This window comes from Chlorocebus sabaeus, chromosome 15 (genome assembly GCF_047675955.1).
Source record: "Chlorocebus sabaeus isolate Y175 chromosome 15, mChlSab1.0.hap1, whole genome shotgun sequence".
Taxonomy (NCBI): domain Eukaryota; kingdom Metazoa; phylum Chordata; class Mammalia; order Primates; family Cercopithecidae; genus Chlorocebus; species Chlorocebus sabaeus.
The window spans coordinates 35,200,323-35,222,002 of record NC_132918.1 but is presented as its reverse complement, the minus strand read 5'-3'; the positions used below and the strand labels follow the sequence as shown (position 1 = coordinate 35,222,002).

General features: G+C 40.5%; 1 protein-coding gene and 1 long non-coding RNA gene across 4 annotated transcripts in view; both read right to left on the bottom strand.

Moving 5' to 3' along the window:
- The window catches only part of C15H3orf33 (chromosome 15 C3orf33 homolog), a 44,207-nt gene that overhangs the window by 5,059 nt on the left and 17,468 nt on the right, over positions 1-21,680 (bottom strand). For all 3 annotated transcript variants that reach the window (XM_008008627.3, XM_008008626.3, XM_073023502.1), the window contains one exon: positions 8,700-8,847. In XM_008008627.3, coding sequence (XP_008006818.2) covers positions 8,700-8,847 — 148 coding nt within the window. The remainder of the gene's footprint in view (positions 1-8,699; positions 8,848-21,680) is intronic.
- On the bottom strand, positions 587-8,677 carry LOC140713477 (uncharacterized). Its single transcript, XR_012095563.1, has 2 exons — positions 2,664-8,677; positions 587-2,544 (listed from the first exon to the last, which is right to left on the bottom strand). It is a non-coding gene; the product is annotated as an uncharacterized lncRNA (long non-coding RNA).

Here is a 21,680-nt window from a genome sequence, read left to right as displayed (position 1 = left end):
AGAAAAGAGTTCAGCTTTCACAGCATGTTGTAAAAGCAAATTCCAGTCATTTGGCCTCCAAAACACAAACAAATATATTATTTATAAATACCCAGTCTCTCTAAATGGAGACCCAATTATTTCTATATTCAAGTTTTCTTTTAAAACAATACAAGTATACATAACAGAGTAATTTCAAAAACCCATTTCTTTCTTTTCTTTTTTTTTTTTTTCTTTTTTTTTTTCTTGAAACAGGCTCTCACTCTGTCACCCAGGTTGGAGTAAGGTGGCACATTCTTGATTCACTGCAATCTCTGCCTCCCAGGTTCAAGTGATTCTCGTGCCTCAGCCTCCTGAGTAGCCGGGATTACAGGCATGCACCATCATGCCCGGCTGATTGTTGCATTTTTAGTAGAGACAGGGTCTCGTTATGTTGGCCAAGCTGGTCTCAAAACCCCTGGCTTCAAGTGATCCACCCACCTCGGCCTCCCAAAGTGCTGGGATTACAGGCATGAGCCACTGCACCCAGGCTTCAAAAATCCATTTCAGTAAGCTTCAGAACAGGAAGTGAGATTTAACTAATTTAACCTTCTTTTTTCAACCTCCCATGCTTATTTTTACATATACACACATAAAGCTATAGACCTTCAGTTTAATAATATGGGCTATTACCACCAAAAGAACCACAGAAACTGCTTTTTCACTTAACTTATTGAAGATATCATCCCTTCTCAACAAATATTGATATACATCAACACTGTTATGCTTATACATTTTGCAAAACTGACTTCTAGACAGGATTTTATCCATTGATATTCTAAGAAGCATAATATGAAGAAGACCTATTTACCCAAACCCTTGATAGAATTTTAACCAATGTAACTTTAATAACAAGATTTTACTTTAGAAAAAGTTTATAACTTTCCAAAAATGGATAACAGCTGACAAAAACAAACTTAGTGTCTTAAAAAAATTATACATTTAACATACATTAAGCTCTTACATAATGGTTGAAAATATAAAGTTAAATCCATCTATTCTCCAGGAAAGAAGTAAAACTTTAGTTCAAGAAGATAGCCTAGAACACTGTTATAGTATTTGACAAAAAAAAAAAAAAAAAGTGTTTAGGATACAGGCTTCTTAAAACGTGTCCTAGAATTTTAGTTTGAGAAGCATCAAAAGGTATAAGCAATTGCACTCCTGCACTCCAGCCTAGGCGACAGGGCAAGAACTTATCTCAAAATAAAGAAGGCCAGGTGCAGTGCCTCACGCCTGTAATCCCAGCCCTTTGGGAGGCCGAGGAGGGCGGATCACCTGAGGTCAGGAGTTCAAGATCAGTCTGGCCAACATGGTAAAACCCCATCTCTACTAAAAATACAAAATTTAAGGCCAGGCGTGGTGGCTCACACCTGTAATCCCAGCACTTTGTGAGGCTGAGGCAGGTAGATCACCTGAGGTTAGGAATTCAAGACCAGCCTGACCAACATGGTGAAACCCCGTCTCTACTAAAAATACAAAATTAGCCAGGCATGGTGGCACAAGCCTGTAATTACAGCTGCTTTGGAGGCTGAGGCAGGAGAATTGCTTGAACTTGGGAGGCAAAGTTTGCAGTGAGCCGAGATCATGCCATTGCACTCCAGCCTGGGCAACAAGAGCGAACCTCCCTCTCAAAAACAAACACACAAAAAAACACAAAAATTAGTGGGCATGGTGGTGCGTGCCTGTAATCCCAGCTACTCAGGAGGCTGAGGCACGAGAATCACTTGAATCTGGGAGGCAGAGGCTGAAGTGAGCCAAGATTGAGCCACTGCACTCCAGCCTGGGCGATAGAGTGAGACTGTCTCAAAAAAAAAAAAAAAAAAAAAAAAAAAGAAGAAGAAGAAAAAATAAGGTATTTGTAGAATGATCATACTTTTACAAAAACTTTGTGTTACAATAAGTAAATACACAGGCTGGGCGCGGTGGCTCAAGCCTGTAATCCCAGCACTTTGGGAGGCCGAAACGGGTGGATCACGAGGTCAGGAGATCAAGACCATCCTGGCTAACACGGTGAAACCCCGTCTCTACTAAACAATACAAAAAACTAGCCGGGCGAGGTGGCGGGCGCCTGTAGTCCCAGCTACTCGGGAGGCTGAGGCAGGAGAACGGCGTGAACCCGGGAGGTGGAGCTTGCAGTGAGCTGAGATCCGGCCACTGCACTGCGGCCTGGGCCACAGAGCGAGACTCCGTATCAAAAAAAAAAAATTTTAAAAAATAAAAAAAAAAAAAGTAAATACACAAATTAGATTAAGGTAGTACATACAACAAAGATTAAATGGTATCAAATCTTAGTACATAATGAGTTACAGAAAGCCTGAAAATTCTGAGGTCTCTCTCCAACCCTTTAATGTTGCCAACACCATCAATCCTCTTGCAGTAAGACATCCTGATAGCGGCAGGAGACAGTCAAATTCCCAGGCAGATGGGGCAGGTGCCCAGTGAAACCTGACCTTCAAACCAAAAACAGTTTAAAGCCTGAAAAACAAGCTACAAGTCTCAGATAAATCCATGGACTGGATAGAGAACCTCTTTTCTTTTTTTTTTTTTTTTTTTTTTTTTTTTTGAGACAGAGTCTTGCTCTGTAGCCTGGGCTGGAGTGCAGTGGCCGGATCTCAGCTCACTGCAAGCTCCGCCTCCCGGAGAACCTCTTTTCTTGTTTGGTGCTCTTTCCTGTGATTGATCCCCACCCTTCACCTATTTTACATATAGCTACCCTTCCCTAATTGGTTTTTGCACTGTCATGCTCATCTTTTAGTGGTGCCCTTTTTTTTAGCCTTTTTTGCATACTCGCAAACCAATTAGCATGCACTCACCCATTCTGAGCCTAAAAAGCCCCAAACTCAGCCACACTTTGAGACTGCCTGTCTTCGGGCAGGGGACTACCTGACTTCAGGTGCTGGGGGTGGGGTTACACAACTCAGGTACCCTCTCTGCTGACAGTTGTTTTGTTCACTCAACAAAACTTTGCCTTGCTCACCCACCAGCGGTCAGCTAACCTCATTCTTGGATGTGGGACAAGAATCATGACCCACTAAATGGCAAGTGCAAATGAGCATAGGGTCCAGACCAGGATGCAAGCCAAGTGCAGCCCACCGGGCCAAGGGGGCAGAATACCTCCTGTGGCAAGCCCAGGGCCAAGCAAGGTCCAGGCAGGGGCATCACCAGCTGTGGAGGTCTCTGGCAAAGCAGAGCCAAAAAATCCTGTGTCAACCCCATAGTCTTTGAGACCAAAGCTTTTGGGACCAAAACCTTGAAGTGGATGGTCCGTTAATCTAATAAAACACTATCAACCTAAGTATTAATATCCTAATTATTTACTTGACAAAGGTCATTCCATTCCTTTAAATTAGCAAATTCCCCATTGAGTATTTAAAATATAATGTGATCAATAAGAATTTAAAAATAAATCTTCCAGAAACAAATTACTTTTTTGAAAAAGCAAATGTTACTTTTATTTTTTATTTTTTTGAGATGCAGTTTCTTTGTCACCCAGGAAGGAGTGCAGTGGTGCAATCTTGGCTCACTACAACCTCTGCCTCAAGTGATTCTCCTGCCTCAGCTTCCTGAGTAGCTGGAATTACCAGCGCATGCCACCACACCCCCACCACCACCCCCAGCTAATTTTGTATTTTTAGTAGAAAGGCGGTTTTACCATATTTGCCAGACTGGCCTTGAACTCCTGACCTCAAGTTATCTGCCCATCTCAGCCTCCCAAAGTGCTGGGATTACAGGCGTGAACCACTGTGTGTGTGTGTGTGTGTGTGTGTGTGTGTGTGTGGTGTGGAGATATGGTTTTGCTCTGCCACCCAGGCTGGAGTGCAGCGGCATGATCATGGCTCACTGTAGCCTCAACCTCCCAGGCTCAAGCAATCCTCCCATATCAGCCTCCCAAGTAACCAGGACAACAGGCACATGCCATCAGGCCCAGCTAATTTTTTTGTTTATTTGTTTGTTTTTTGAAATCAGCTCTCATTCTGTTACCCAGGCTGGAGTGCAGTGGCATGATCTTGACTCAGTGCAACCTCTGCTTCCTGGGTTCACGCAATCCTCTTGTCTCAGCCTCCCAAGTATCTGGGACTACAGACCTGCACCACCACACTCTGCTAATCTTTGTATTTTTTGTAGAGACAGGGTTTCACCATGTAGCCCAGGCTGGTCTCAAACTCCTGGACTCAAGCGATCCACCCGCTTCAGCCTCCCAAAGTGCTGGATTACAGGTATGAGCCATCGCTAATTTTTAAAATTTTTTTGTAGAGACAGGGTTTCACAATGTTGCCAGGGCTGGTCTCAAATTCTTGGGCTCAAGGGATCCTCCTGCTTCAGCCTCTCAAAGTGCTGGAAATACTGGCAAAAGCCACCACCACCTGGTCTTTGATTTCTAACCTATGAATTTTTTAGTTCTGTGTTACTGTGACATGAATCCCTCTATATTCTCAGCCCTTCAATAAATCGTTTATACAAACATCAAAAATAAATAAGTAAATAAAGCCCAATTCATAATAGATGGGATGACACAGTAGGTGCTGGTTAGGAGGGGAGAACTTAGGCTCCAGTGGAGTAGGCCAAGAGAACTCATATCAAAAAGGTAGAACTTGGTCAGATGCAGTGGCTCAGCCTGTAATCTCAGCACTTTAGGAGGTAGAGGTGGGCCAGTGTCTTGAACCCAGAAGTTCAAGAAGGGCCTAGGAAACACAGCAAGACCCCATTTCTACAAAAAATAAACTTAAAAATTAGTGGACATGATGGTGCACTCCTGCAGTCCTAGCTGCTTAGGAAGCTGAGGTAAGAGAATTGCTTTGGCTTGAAAGGAGGAGGCTGCAGTGAGCCGTGATCGCACCACTGCACTCCAGCCTGGGGGACAGAGCAAGACCCAGTCTCAAAATCAATCAATAAATATAAGGTTGGGGGCTGGGCGCGGTGGCTCAAGCCTGTAATCCCAGCACTTTGGGAGGCCGAGACGGGCGGATCACGAAGTCAGGAGATCGAGACCATCCTGGCTAACACGGTGAAACCCCGTCTCTACTGAAAAAAAAAAATACAAAAACTAGCCGGGCATGATGGCGGGTGCCTGTAGTCCCAGCTACCTGGGAGGCTGAGGCAGAAGAATGGCGTGAACCCGGGAGGCGGAGCTTGCAGTGAGCTGAGATCTGGCCACTGCACTCCAGCCTGGGTGACAGAGCGAGACTCCGTCTCAAAAAAAAATAAAAATAAATAAATAAATAAATAAATATAAGGTGGGACTTGGGTGTTTCAAATACACAGAGAAGCAGAAGGGAGTAGATAGTGACTATGTCAAGTAAGGGAAGGATCATGATTATCTAGAAAAACTATAGACATAAGATGAAAACTGAAGCAAACCCCAACTAGGGAGTCTGTTATATTTCTGCCTCATGAGATGAGTGGGAAACTTTGTGGCTAAATATTTTTAAGGTTTTTAGAGAGATAGGACATAATACAAAAACTGATTTTTTTAAAATAACTCTAGATCTATAAAATACTATAAGTGGATTCATGACAATGTACAACTTCATGAGACACAGGAAGTTGTATGACAGCAGAATCATCTACACCTATGTCAAAAACATTTTTTTTTTTTAACCATCAGGGATAAGAGAACCTTTGAATAATTTCCTCACTAGACTGCAGGTTTTATGACTACTGTAAGTGTGTGCCCATTTTCTTTGCCGCTGTACTGAGACTGTAGCAACAGTGCAGGCATTCAGTAATAATTGGAGGAATTAAGTATTCTAAATGTTTCACTTCATAAAATGTTTAGGCTGTGTGTGTGTGTGTGTGTGTGTGTGTGTGCCTCCTCATTCACACACACCAAGAAGGGATAGGTGGCACAGAATTGCCATTAGAAAGGAGTCTTAGAAATCTTATAACTCTCTTGTTTGATGGTGGTGGGAACCACAGACCAAAAGCAGAAACAGAGCACAGCTTCACACACCAATCTGTGTTCTACTACACCATGCAGCCTCTACTACTCTGTTGAGTCATTTGAACCAAACCTTCTTGGTAAGAATGATCTCCATTTTTAGGACCTGGATCTTAGCCCTCCTCAGAAATAGAATAAACACCTATTTCTATTACATAAATCAAGAAGTAAAAATAGTGAGAGGAACATAAGGAGCTTTTAATTAACTATTTTAAAATGAAGACTATGCTCTAGCAACTTATCGTATCATTCAAAATGGTGTTTGGGTAACAACTTTCTAGCTCTAAAACAATTTTACAGGTAAATAGGTTTCATGTCTGAAAGTGCAAAATAATCTTTTTCACATAAGCAGTTTATGTTAGTCACAAAACAGGCATTAGCACTATCATGACATTTGTAGTGGTTAATATCTGTTGAGAGGTATAAGACATTTATCATCTGTTTCTTTAACTTCTACATGTCTATAGAACATGCAGTTCTGAACTGAGTGATGGAAAATCTGTTTTCTAGCTTTGATTTCAACATTATTAGCTAGATGGCATTTAATCTCTGTAGAAAATATTAAAATAAGTGGAGGAGAAAAGTGGGAATTTAAGGAACTTCTAAGGCTCCCTTAGACTCTAAAATTCAGATTCTATGTACCAAATTACATAATCACTTTATTATTTGTTGTGAGACCCATTAATAATAAAAATCATATATGGCAATTACAGTGCTGTGGCATTGCATGATTTCAGGAGGCAGATTTCTGTTGACTATCACCCCTGTAGACATGCAATGCATAGCCTGGATAACCACAAGTGATGATCTGGCTGGCTAAGCTCTGATGAGTCATTACTATCAGATAGGGGAGATTTAAATTATTACAACAACTGAGAAGCTAAAGGACTTGCGAAGTGTAAATCCTACTTAGAGCTGAGATGGTCAAAAAAGGCCATCCTTGGTAATCTCTCTTCAGAGAGCAACACTCATTAAAACTGTGTAAGTTCTCTTTGGTTTACTAAAAGAATTAATTGTATCAAGTATGTTTGGTGGGGAAAAATCAATCTTGTTCCTTTACAGTTGTACGTTATTGAAGAGAGTGATATTCGTTCACCTTGGGATTTTAAAAAGGAACTCCTTTCTTCATAAAATCAGAATATTAAGAAGAGCCATAAATAGAACTAAATTAATCCATTTGACAAATTTTACCAAGTCTCTATTGGCTAGTAAGTATTTTTCTAGGGACTTTGAATACCAAAATGAAAAGGAAAAAATCCTTGCCCATCAGGGGCTCACAGTTCAGTGAGGAATATAAACCTAAATACATAACAATAGCAGAAAAAGGTGAATAAGTACTATAATTGCAGTGTATGTATCATAAATTGTTGTGGGGTATAGTAAAGAAAGAGGCTAATTCAGCCTGGCAGTTAAGGAGGCTTCACAAAAGAACTGACAGTTGAGCCAGATCCTAAAGAATCAATTGATGTTCAACACAGGCCAAGACACTCCAAGCAAAGAGCCAGGCACAGGGTTATGAGAATGCATATAAGCAGCAGGAAGGTCTGTGTGTACCTGCGGGCTTTGATGTGAAGCAAGGAGAAATGGGAATTGCAGCAGGAAAGTGGTATCTTATACCAAACTTGTCCAATCTGCAGCCTGTGGGCCACATGTAGCCTAGAACGGCTTTGAATATGTCCCAACACAAATTTGTAAACTTTCTTAAAGCATTATGATCAGCTATCATTAGTGTATTTAATGTGTGGCCCAAGAAAATTTTTCTTCTTCCAGTATGGCCCAGGGAAGCCAAAAGATTGGATACCCCTGTCTTACACCATTCCTCCCTGTGTCTCAAACACAGGAGTCTTGGTATGTCTTGTCAAAAGCATCATGCTCTTTCTCACCTATGCTCTTCCTAGCTAACCTCCTCTTAATTCTTCAGGTACCTGATTAAACAACAATTCCTCAATGTGGCCTTCTCTGACTACTCTATATGTATAGATTCCATTACTGCCACGCCCAAGACCACCCTGAATTATCCTAGTATCCTGCTCCTTTTCTTCGTAGCTCTTAGGACAACTTTTCATTTGTCTGTTGTCTATCTTCCACCTAGACTGTAAGCTTCAAGGGTTAAAGGAACTTTGTTTTACCCAACATTGTACAATTAGCTTAGGTCCTAGACCATAATAGGTGCTCAACATTTGTGAAATGAATGACTGAATGATTGAATAGTTGAATTTAAAAAGGAACGAAGGGGCCAGGTGTGGTGGCTCACGCCTGTAATCCCAGCACTTTTGGAGGCCAAGGCGGGAGGATCACCTGAGGCCAGGAGTCCAACACCAGCCTGGCCAACATGGAAAAACCCCGTCTCTACTAAAAATAGAAAATTAGCAGGGCATGGTGGCACATGCCTGTAATTCCAGTTACTCAGGAGGCTGAGGCAGGAGAATTACTTGGACCTGGGAGGTGGAGGTTGCGGTGAGCCGAGGCCATGCCATTGCACTCCAGCCTGGGCAACAAGAGTGAAACTCTGTCTCAAAAAAAAAAAAAAAAGGAAAAAGAAAAAAAAGGAGCAAAAGAAGAAAGGAAATCTGAGCCAAATTAAGCACCTCTTTATATATAAGGCCAAAAATTGAGACTTTCTCATGATGGAGAGTTATTAGGAATTAAAATGACTTTTTTTTTTTTGCTATTTTATAAATAACGTCTAATAAAAGAAGACCACAATAGTTATTTAGTTTCATTAATCTTGTACCTTACTTACTTCTCAACGAACCTATAATAGGTAAAGTAATAGGTATATGTTCAATTTCTAAACCATTCTCAGTTATTCGGCGTAATCGTCCACGTAGTTTAACATTTCTTCTTATAAATTCTACTGGAATATCTGAAGCGCTTGTAAATTTTGATGTCTATGGATTTACAAGGAGAAAAATATAACCACTTATTATTATTGTCATTTCAAAATTTAAAATGTCAAATTATCAAAACATTTCACAATTAGACATAACCATCAACATTTTAAAATTTAGTTCCTAATTTTATATTACTGTAATACGATTTAATCAAATGTGTTTATGGAAACATTATTTACAAATCCTTATTCACTATTTTCAAGCCACTACATAAAGAACATTAGGCCGGGCGCGGTGGCTCAAGCCTGTAATCCCAGCACTTTGGGAGGCCGAGACGGGCGGATCACGAGGTCAGGAGATCGAGACCATCCTGGCTAACACGGTGAAACCCCGTCTCTACTAAAAAATACAAAAAAACTAGCCGGGCGAGATGGCGGGCGCCTGTAGTCCCAGCTACTCGGGAGGCTGAGGCAGGAGAATGGCGTAAACCCGGGAGGCGGAGCTTGCAGTGAGCTGAGATCCGGCCACTGCACTCCAGCCTGGGTGACAGAGCAAGACTCCGTCTCAAAAAAAAAAAAAAAAAAAAAAAAAAAAAGAACATTAAACAGACTCCTAACTTCGAAAAGCTTGTAACCTCAAAATATGACACAATTCGTCAAAAGACATTGAGTATCTATCTGTGCCTGGCACCACACAAATCTGGTTAAACAGTCTCCAGCTTATTCCACGTAAGTACAATCTATTCATGCATATACTGATGGGAAAACTTAAACAAAGCTCAGTCAAATTAAATTAGAACCTTAACCAACGAGATTTTTTTTCTTATCATTTTTTTATCTTGTAGGAGAAAAGGCACATTTAAAAAAGAAAAAAGAAAAAAAGGCCAACATTAGGAATGTACTACAATCCCTAACACTTAGGTGATATCTTGGGATCAATCAACACTTTATGCCTACTTTTTTCCACATTGACAATATTACAAGCTTTGATCATAATTATGGCTAGCTAAGAGGCTCACGTAACAGAAGGAAAAGCCAGGCACGATGGCTTATCCTATAATTCCAGCATTCTGGGAGGCTCAGTTGGAGGGTTACTTGAGGCCAGAAGTTTGAGACCAGCCTGGGCAACATAGTGAGACACCATCTCCAGAAAAAAATGTAAAAATCAGCTGGGCATGGTAACATAGAACAGGAGGGTCACTTGAGCCCAGGAGTTTAAGGTTACAGAGAGCCATGATAGTGCCACTAAACTCCAGCCTGGGTGACAGAGCGAGAACCTGACTCTGTCAAAAAATAAATAAATAAATTAGTACCCAACTTCCTATGACAGTAAAGTTGAACTGAAGATTTTTATAAACAAGAATAATGTAGGAGACAAACCCAGAATGTGGAATATACTATAGAATAAATCACTTCGTTTTCCCAACAAAACAATGGCATTGGAAAAAAAGGGTGGGAACGTATTACAAAATAAATGAGATTTAAGAAATATAACATATAATGTATATAGACTATTTGAATAATCATCTATTTTTAAAAATCATAGTGACAATCAAGATCTTCTGACTATAGACTGGGTATTAGATGATTCTAAGAGATTATTGTTAATTTTATTAGGTATGATAATATTAAAGGACAAACTAACATTACAGATCTGTTTTTTTAGACAGGGTCTCGCTCTGTGGCCCAGGCTGCAGCTCAGCAGCATAATCCTGGCTCAACTGTAGCCTCGACCTCCTGGGCTCAAGTAATCCTCCTGCCACAGCCCCCCAAGTAGGACTACAAGTGTGCACCACTACACCTGGTTAATTTTTAAATTTTTTGTAGAGATGGTGTCTTCACTTGTCACCCAGGCTGATCTCAAACTCCTGGGCTCAAACAATCCTCCTGCCTCAAACAATCCTGCTGCCTCATGAATTCTGATGTCATAAACTAGGAAGTACATATCATCACCTTCTTGCCAAAATGCTTAGGTTGAATCTCACAAGGAAAGAAACAAATTCAGATTATGGAACATATTAAAAGACAACTGGCTTGGACTCTAAAAATGTCAGCATCATGAAAGACAAAAATTGTTTTTAAGTAGGAGTAATGGCTGGACGTGGTGGTTCATATCTGTAATCCCAGCACTTTGGGAGGCCGAGGGGGATGGATCACGAGGTCAATAGATGGAGACCATCCTGGCCAACATGGTGAAACCCCATCTCTACTAAAAATACAAAAATTAGCTGGGTGTGGTGGTGCATACCTGTAGTCCCAGCCACTCAGGAGGCTGAGGCAGGAGAATCGCTTGAACTTGGGAGGTGGAGGTTGCAGTGAACTGAGATTGTGCCACTGCACTCCAGCTTGGTGACAGAGCGAGACTATGTCTCAAAAAAAAAAAAAGGAGTAATATTCTAGATTAAAGGAGTCTAATGAGACATAACAACTAAATATAATGCATGATCCTTGACTGAATGTTGGATTGGGAAAAAAAACAATAAAGGACATTTTTTAGAAAATACATCTGAATATGAACTTTATTGTATGTAAGATTGCTGCAGAAATGTTAAATGTATTAGATGTGCTAATATTAATGTGGGTATGTAGGAGAACCTCCTTGCTCTTAGGAAGCACACTATGAAGTATTTATGGATGATGTCTCATGATGTCTGCAACTTGCTTTGAATTGGTTTCACAGAGGGAGAGAGAATACAACTGTAGCAAAATGTTAACAACTGGTGAATTTAGGTGAAAGGAAAATGAAAGTGACAAAATTTTTTAGGAGAAAAAGTTGGGAGGAAAAAGCTTCTGGATCTACTTTCAATATTCATTCAAGAATGTGAAATATGCAGAATATAAACGAAAGAGAGGAGAAATGCTAAATCAAACCACAAAGAATTTGAATCATGGGACAAAGTTGCTTATGACAAGTTTATGAGAAAAACAGAGAAATACAGATTAAATATCCACATAGTCAGATGGTTCCCAACATGGTTTAGTGAAAACACTAAGGGAATACCAATGAATTAATCAATGTCAATGGAAAGCGGTACTCTAGGGGTAATCTATGGAACTCTGACCACCAGTTTAATATGCTCACGAATGACTTGAAAGATAGCATAAGGAACAAACATCAGGAGGGCTGGTTGTCTGGAAGGATATGACTGCTGGAAGTCAGGATAAGTATTCAAAAAGATTCTGACAACCAAAATCATGAACTAAATTGTAAAGACTCTTCATGTACTCCCCAAAACTAATGAAGGATGGGAGAGAACAAATTAATACCTATAGTGCTTATATGGGAGATATTTAGAGATTTTAGGGAACTGTGAACTAAAATGAGTAAAAGTATAACACTGCTGCTAAAACAAACACACAAAAACAGAAAAAGTGCAACCTGGTCTCCTCACCACCAAGAAAAAAAAAAAAGATCAAACTAAGGTAACATTTTTAGGAACAAAATCTAGAGCAAGAGAAGTGAGGGACAGATTGTCCTAAAGCAGGCCCTAAGGAGAATATATTGCGCTACTCTGGAGAGAGATATATATATATATATTTTTTTTTTTTGAGACAGAGTCTCGCTCTGTTGCCCAGGCTGGAGTGCAGTGGTGTGATCTCGGCTCACTGCAATCTCTGTCTCCCGGGTTCAAGCGATTCTCCTGCTGCAGCCTCCTGAGTAGCTGGGATTACAGCCATGCATCATCACACCCAGCTGGTCTCAAACTCCTGACCTCAGGTGAGCCGCCTGCCTCAGCCTCCCAAAGTGCTGGAATTACAGGCGTGAGCCACCATGCCTGGCTATGAGATCATATTTCATAAAAGGCTTTAACAAACTGGAACAAAGCCAGAAGAAAAGAAAAAAAAAATAGTAAGGTGCCTGGAAACCTTAGCGCCCAGGAGAACTAACAGTACTTTGCCCAGGGAAAGAAGGAATTAAAAGAAGTAGAATGGCCATTAAAGATGTCTTCAACTACTAAAAGTGCATCCCTTTTAATTCTGGTGTGTTTTCTTACAATATACGTAAAAAGGTCAAAGAGTGCCTTAATGTTCAGAGTTTTATAAATTATTAAGAAGCTGAGGGAGGAAACCGAAGGAGCATCAGTGTTCCTGCTCTCAAGGAGCTCATGTGAGAAAGATCCCATTGCATCCCATTGCATCCATTTATTTTACATCCCACAACAACAGAAAGCTCAAAGCTGTGCTTCTGTAACACAGCAGGGACTATTTGAAAGATGAACAAAAAATATACATAAAACAACCAGAATATAACCGTACAGAAATACATGAATAGGTTTAAGATAAAGCATATATCAAAGGGGACAAAAAGGGATAGATCCAAAACATAAGAACAGATAAGGAGGCTGTCTTCACAGGAAGTAAATCCTGAGCTTGCGACAAACACAACCTACTCTCTAGGAGAGGCAGAAAGATGCTGCTGCTACAAGGATGCTGTGTCTAAGCTTCGGACAGTGAAGAAGATGTCCCAAAGGCAAAAAGATAAATGCTGGAAGCATCCTGGGGAAGACAAAGAAAATAAGGGTTTTGAATTCAAGACATAAATTTGAAATCCAGCTGTGCCACTTACTAGCTGGATGATCTTGTGAAAATTGTTTACCTCCTTTAAGTATCTACTGCCTCATCTATAAAAATCAACCTTGATCAGAAGATTATTATAAGCATTAAATGAAATTATGTTTATAAAGTGCTGGCACAATGCCAAACTCAATAATCTTTTTTATTTCTTAAATATAAAATTGGCAATTATCAACCAGTAACTGAAGGAATATAAGAACTTGATAAATAATCTCTCAGAGGGAAGAAAATCAGCAATACAAAAAGGACACTGAAGCATGACTAACACAACATCCATTGCTAAATCCCTTCTCCCTTGCCACCATGAATTTTAGGGATGGGAAAGCTAAATGGTCACTCTCCCCACATCCTTTCCAGCTAGAGGTGGCTATGTGACAGAGGATATAAACAAAAGTCTGCTGAAGGCTTCTAGGAAAAACGCTTTCCTGACAAAAGGAAAAGTTGTGGTTGGCACTGTCCTTTTCCTCCATTTCCTGCCTTGATCATGAATATGATACTTGGAGCTACAAAAGGCATCCTATGTAATGAGAAAAGGCCAAAAAGTAACATGGACCTAAGCCCTTATGTCACTGAGGCCGGGAACTACTGCCAGCAGCCTACCTCTAGACTTCTTATGACTTGAGAAAAATAAACCCCTTGCATGGTGAAGCTGCTGTTGCTTGGGGTTTCTCTTACTTGCAGCCAAACTCATCTGTAATACAACAGAAGTTTTTGTTCGTTTGTTTGTTTTTGTTTTAATCACTTAATGTTTCAATGTTCTCTTCCTACTTGCTCTTCTCATCACTAGTAAGTCACCATTACTTAAAAATAGCGGGCCGGGGCTGGGCGCGGTGGCTCACACCTGTAATCCCAGCACTTTGGGAGGCCAAGGTGGGCAGATCATGAGATCAGGAGATCAAGACCATCCTGGCTAACATGGTGAAATCCCATCTCTACTAAAAATACAAAAAATTAGCCGGGTGTGGTGGCACACACCTGTAGTCCCAGCTACTTGGGGGGCTGAGGCAGGAGAATCGCTTGAACACAGGAGGCGGAGTTTGCAGTGAGCCGAAATTGCACCACTGCACTCCAGCCTGGGCGACAGAGTGAGACTCCATCTTAAAAAAAAAAAAAAAAAAAAAAAAAGTGGGCCAGGTGCAGTGGCTCATGCCTGTAATCACAGCACTTTGGGAGGCTGAGGCAGGCAGATGATGAGGTCAGGAGATCAAGACCATCCTGGCTAACATGGTGAAATCCCGTCTCTACTAAAAATACAAAAAAATTAGCCATGTGTGGTGGCACATGCCTGTACTCCCAGCTACTCAGGAGGCTGAGGAAGGAGAACTGCTTGAACCCAGGAGCTGGAGGTTGCAGTGAGCCAACATGGCAAAACCCCATCTCTACTAAAAATACAAAATTAGCCAGGTGTGGTGGTGGGCACATGTAGTCCCAGCTACTCAGCATGCTGAGCCGAGATCATGCCAATGCACTCCAGACTGGGCAACAGAGCAAAACTCTGCCTGAAAAAAAAAAAAAAAAAAAAAAAAAAAATCAAGATAAATTATTGAGTCTGGGGAACAGAAAGAAAAAAAGATTGAAGAAAAGTGAACAGGGCCTAAAGAATCTATAGAACACCTAAATGAACCAACACGTGTACCAGAGAAGTCCCAGAAGAAGAGAAAGAAGGGGGAAAGAGACTATTTGAAAAAAAAAAAAAAAACCACGACTGAAAACTTCCCAAGTTTGATGAAACAGACAGATACAAACATCCAAAAAGCTCAACAAGTCACATAAAAGGATCCTTAATAAGATGATCAGCAGATCTCTCATCAGAAACTTTGGAGGCTATAAGGTAGTGGACTGATATCTTCAAAATGCTAAAAGCAAAAAAACTATAAACCAAGAATATCATATCCAGCAAAACTGACCTTCAGAAGTGAAGAATTTAAGACATTTCCAGATAAATACAAGCTGAGAAAGTTTGTTACCACAGACTTGCCCTGCAAGAAATGCTAAAACGAGTGCTACATGTTGCAATAAAAGGACACTAGACAGTAACTTGAAGCCATATGAAGAAATAAAGATCTTGGTAAAAGTAAATACATGAGCAATTATAAACATAATATTATTGTAACAACAGTTTGTGACTCCACTTTTTGTTTCCTACATAATTTAAGAGACTACAGGTTGAGCATCCCTAATCCAAAAATCTGAAATCTGAACTGCTCCAAAATCTGAAACTTTTTTAGTGCCAATCTAACACCAAAAGTGGAAAATTCCACACCTGAAAAATAGAAAAATCTCCCATTATTTGTTATTGTTCTTGTTTAACAGTCAATACAGGTATCCTGATGATGCTACTGTTCTGCTCAGTTAAATGTTTTTGGTCCCAAGCATCCTGGATAAGGGATACTCAACCCATTCTACTTTTTTTGTTTCTTTGTTTTTATTTTTTGAGGTAGAGTCTCGTTCTGTCACCCAGGCTGGAGTGCAATGGCACAGTCTCAGCTCACTAAAACCTCCGTCTCCTGGGTTCAAGCAGTTCTCCTGCCTCAGCTTCCCAAGTAGATGGGATTACAGGCATATGCCAGCACATCCAGCTAATTTTTGTATTTTTAGTAGACACAGGTTTTTGCCATGTTGGCCAGGCTGGTCTTGAACTCCTGACCTCAGGTGATCTGCCCACCTAAGCCACTCAAAGGGTTGGGATTACAGGCGTGAGCCACCGCACCCAGGAAACCTGTACTATGTTGTTTTTTGTGTGTGTGTGCGTGTGTGTGTGACAGAGTGTCGCTCCGTCACCCAGGCTGGAGTGCAGGGGCACGGTCTCGGCTCACTGAAATTTCTGCTTCCCGGGTTCAAGGAATTCTCTGCCTCAGCTTACCAAGTAACTGGAACTATAGGCACACGCCGCCACTCCCGGCTAAGTTTTTGTATTTTAGTAGAGACGGGGTTTCACTGTGTTGCCCAGGCTGGTCTCAAACTCCTGAGCTCAGGCGATCTGCTCGCCTTGGGCTCCCAAAGTGCTAGCATTACAGGCATAAGCCACCTCACCCAGCCTGTACTACCTTTTTTTTTTTTTTTTTTTTTTTTTGAGGCGGAGTTTCACTCTTGTTGCCCAGGCTGGAGTGCAATGGCACGATCTCGGCTCACCACAACCTCCGCCTCCCAGGCTCAAGCAATTCTCCTGCCTCAGCCTCCCTAGTAGCTGGAATTATAGGCATGCGCCACCACGCCCAGCTAATTTTGTATTTTTAGTAGAGACGAGGTTTCTCCATGTTGGTCAGGCTGGTCTCGAACTCCTGACCTCAGGTGATCCACCCGCCTCGGCCTCCCAAAGTGCTGGGATTACAGGCGTGAGCCACTGCGCCCGGCCTGTACTACATTTTTAAAAGAGACAATAATTAGTTTAAAACTTAGTATTATTGTAACTTTGGTTTGTAAGTCCATATTTTGTTTTCTACATAATTTTAAAGACTCGGATATTTTTTAAATGATTAGTTTACGTTTCTCTTGTTTTTTTTTTTGTTTTGTTTTTGTTTTTTTGTTTTTAAGACAGAGTTTCACTCTTGTTGCTCAAGCTGGAGGGCAACGGCACAGTCTCCGCTCACCACAACCTCCACCTCCTAGGTTCAAGTGATTCTCCTGCCTCAGCCTCACAAGTAGCTGGGATTATAGGCATGTGCCATCAGGCCCTGCTAATTTTGTATTTTTAGTAGAGACGGGTTTATTCATGTTGGTCAGGCTGGTCACGAACTCTCAACCTCAGGTGATCCTCCCGCCTCAGCCTCCCAAAGTGCTGGGATTACAGGCATAAGCCACTGCGCCTGGCCTAGTTTATGTTTTTTTATATCCACAATGTACAAAGATGCAATTTTGTGACATCTAGAACTGAAAGGAGTGGGAATAATGTTCAAAAGGAGTAGTTTTTGTATTTTATTGAGGTTAAGTTGTTATGAATTTAGAGTGTTATAAGTTTAGGATGTTAATGGTAACCTAGAACAAATAGTTACACAATACACAGAAAAGGAAATAATATAAAATTAAAACACTTCGGCCGGGCTGGTGGCTCACGTCTGTAATCCCAGCACTTTGGCAGGCCAAGGCAGATGGATCACTTGAGGCCAGGAGTGCGAGATCAGCCTGGCTAACATGGTGAAATCCTGTCTCTACTAATAAAACAAAAATTAGCCAGGCGTGGCAGTGAGTGCCTGTAATCCCACCTACTTGGGAGGCTGAGGTAGGAGAACCGCCTGAACCGGGAGGTGGAGGTTGCAGTGAGCCGAGATGGCACCATTGCACTCCAGCCTGGGCGAGAAAGACTCTCTCAAAAAAACAAAAATAAATAAATAAATTAATTAATTAAATAAAATAAAATAAAGAAATTCTACAAAATACAAAAGAACACAGTAATGCAGGAAATGAGGGACAAAAAAACCTATAAGGCACACAGAAAACAGATGGCAAAATTACAGAAGTCCCTCCTTACCATTTAATTACTTTAAATGGTAATGAATTAAAATCTCCAATAAAAAGCGAGAGATCAGCATAATTTATTTAAAAATTATTCAACCATATGCAGTCTACAAGGGATACACTTTAAATCCAAATAAATAGGTTGAAAGTGAAAGGATAGAAAAAACTATTCCATGCAAATAATAACCAAACAAGATCGGGGTACCTAAACCAATATCAGAAAAACTAGACTTTAAATCAAAAAAAGTTACAATAGAAAAAAATAGGACATTATTTATTAATAAAATATTCAAAAAAGCAAGAAGGCATAATAATTATAAATATTTATGTACCAAATAACAGACCAGCAAAAATGGTAAGAGTTGAAGGAAGAAACAGATAATTTTGCAATAACAGATACAACACCCCACTCTCATAATGAATAGAACAGCCAGACAGAAGATAAGTAAGGAAAAAGAGGACTTAAATAATAAAATAAATCACTAAGATCTAACAAACATATAGAGTACTCTACCCAATGACAACAGAATATATATTATTCTCAAATGTACATGGAACATTCGCCAACACAGACTATTTGTTAGGCCACAAATTGAGTCTTAGTAAATTATAAAAGACAGATGTAATACAAAGTATCTTCTCTGAACACAACAGGATGAAGTTATAAATAACAGAAGAAAAAATTTGCCCATCTGTGGAAATTAAATGCACTCAAACAGCCAATATATCAAAAAACAATCACAAGGAAAATGTATAAATGCTTAACTAAGAAAGAAGAAAAAGAAAGAAAAAGAAAAATAGGCCAGATGTAGTGGCTTATGCCTGTAATCCCAGCACTTCGGGAGGTATAGGTGGGAAGATCACTTGAGCTCAGGAGTTTGAGATAATCCTGGGCAACATGCCAAAACCCTGTCTACTAAAAAAATACAAAACATTAGGTAGGTGTGGTGGCACACACCTGTAGTCCTAGCTACTCAGGAGGCTGAGGTGGGAGAATCACCTGAGACAGAGAAGTCAATACTGCAGTAAGCCATGGTAGTGCCACTGCACTCCAGCCTGTCTCAGAAAGGAAAAGGGAAAGGACAGGAAAAAGAAAGGAAAAGGAAAGGAAAAAGGGAAGGGGAAAGGGAAGGGGAAGGAAAGGGAAAGAAAGGAAGGAGGAAAGATTGATCTCAAATCAAAAACCAAACTATATAATTTAAGGAAATGGGGGAGAAAGGCCACACTAAACCCAAAGCTAGCAGAAGAAAGGAAATACTAAATATGAGAGTACAGACAGGAAAGAGAAAAAAAAACAGAGAAAAATTAATGAAACCAAAAGTTGGTTCTTCAAAAAGAACAATAAAACTGACAAATCTTTAGCTAAATGGACTTAAAAAAGAAAGGAAGGACTAAAATTCCTAAGTCGGAAATAAAAGAGGGGACATTAGTACAAATTCTACAGAAATGAAAAGAACTATAAAAGACTACTGTGAACCACTGTACACTAACAAATTGGATAACATAGAAGAAATGGATAAACTTGTAGAAACAAAAAACCAGGTCAGGAACACAGTGGCTCACGTCTGTAATCCCAGCACTTTGGAAGGCTGAGGCGGGCGGATCATCTGAGGTCAGGAGTTTGAGACCAACCTGACCAATGTGGCAAAACCCCGTCTCTACTAAAAACACAAAAAAATTAGCTGCACATGGTGGTGGGCACCTGTAATCCCAGCTACTTGAGAGGCTGAGGCAGGAGAATCACTTGAACCTGGGAGGCAGAGGTTGCAGTGAGCTGAGATCATGCCACTGCACTGCAGCCTGGGCAACAGAGCAAGACTCTGTCTCCAAAAAAAAAAAAAAAAAAAAAAAAAAAAAAACCTTCCAGGATGGAATCATGAAGAAAGTAAAAATCCAAGTAGACCTAAAACTACTGAGGAAGTTAAATAATTAATCAAAAATCTCCCAACATAAGGAAGCCCTGGATCTGACAGCATCACTGGTCAATTCTACCACGGATTTAAAAGGGGACTAACACCAATCCTTCTCAAACTTTTCCCAAAAATTAAAGAGGATAGAATAGTTCTTAACTCAGTCTATGAGGCCAGTGTTACCCTGATACCAAAGCCAGACAAAGATACTGCAAGAAAACTATAGACCAATATCTATTATAAACATTGATGAAAAAATTCTCTACTAAATCACAGAAAAGCAAATTCAGCCACTCTTTTCTTTCTTGAAACAGGGTCTCACTCTGTTACCCAGGCTGGAGTGTGGTGGCTTGATCACGGCTCACTGTAGCCTTGACCTGCTGGGCTCAATCAATCCTCCCACCTCAGCCTCCTGAGCAGCTGAGACCACAGGTATGCTCCACTATGCGCACTTAATTTTTTTTTTTTTTTTTTTTTTTTTTGAGACAGAGTCTCACTCTGTCACCCAGGCTGGAGTGCAGTGGCATGATCTGCCGTCCAGGTTCAAGTAATTCTCCTGCCTCAGCCTCCCAAGTAGCTGCGACAACAGGCACACATCACCATGCCTGGCTAAGTTTTTGTATTTTAGTAGAGATGAGGTTTCACTGTGTTGCCAAGGCTGGTCTTGAACTCCTGAGCTCAGGCAATCTGCCTGCCTCAGCCTCCCAAAGTGCTAGGATTACAGGCATGAGCCATTGTGCCCAGCCGTATGCCCAGCTAATTTGTTTTATCTATCTATTTATTTTTTTGTAGAGATGGGGGTCTCTTTATGTTGCCCAAGCTGGTCTTGAACTCCTGGGTTCAAGCGATCCTCCCACCTCAGTCTTCCAAAGTGCTGGGATTACAAGTTTAAGCCACCACACCCAGTCTTTCAGCCACATATTTAAAGGATTATACATTATAACCTAGCGGGATTTATTTCTGAAATGCAAGAATGATCCAACATATAAAAATCAACCAGTATAATACACTGCATTAATAGAATAAATTGCAAAAACACATGGTTACCTCAACTGATATAGAAAAAAACCTTTGTTATCCTTCATGATAACACTTAACAAACTAAGAATAGAAGGCAATTACTTCAACATACTAAGGTCACATATTAAAAAAACCATATTCAGCTGGGTGCAGTGGCTCACACCTGTAATCCTAGCACTTTGGGAGGCCAAGGCAGGTGGATCATGAGGTCAAGAGATTGAGATCATCCTGGCCAACGTGGTGAAACCCTGTACTAAAAATACAAAAAGTAGCCGGGCGTGGTGGCACACGCCTATAATCTCAGCTACTCAGGAGGCTGAGGCAGGAGAATCGCTTGAACCCAGGATGTGGAGGTTGCAGTGAGCCGAGATCGCAGCCACTGCATTCCAGCCTGGGCAACAGAGTGAGACTCCATCAAAAAAAAAGAAAAGAAAAGAAAAAAGAAAAAACCATAGTGAACATTATACTCAATGATCAAAAACTGAAAGCTTTTCCTCTAAGATCAGGAACAAGTCCAGGATGTCCATTCTCACCACTTCTATTCAACAGAGTGTTACTGGATGTCTTAGCCAGAGCACCAGAGCACATAGACAAGAGAAAAAATAAAAGGCATCTAAAATAGAATAGAAGAATTTAAACACCTCTGTTCACAGATTATATGATCTTATATGTAGAAAACTCTTTAGAAAAACTATTAGAACACACAAATTCAACCAAGTAAAAGAATACAAGGTCAACACACAAAAACCAGTTGCATTTCTAACATTAACAACAAACAATCTGAAAAGGACATTATGAAAGCAATTCCATTTATAATAGCATCACAAAGAATAAAATAATTAGGAATTAACCAAGACAGTGAAAGATGCATACAATAAAACTACAAAACATTGCTAAAAGAAATTAGAGAAGACATAAATGAAAAGACATC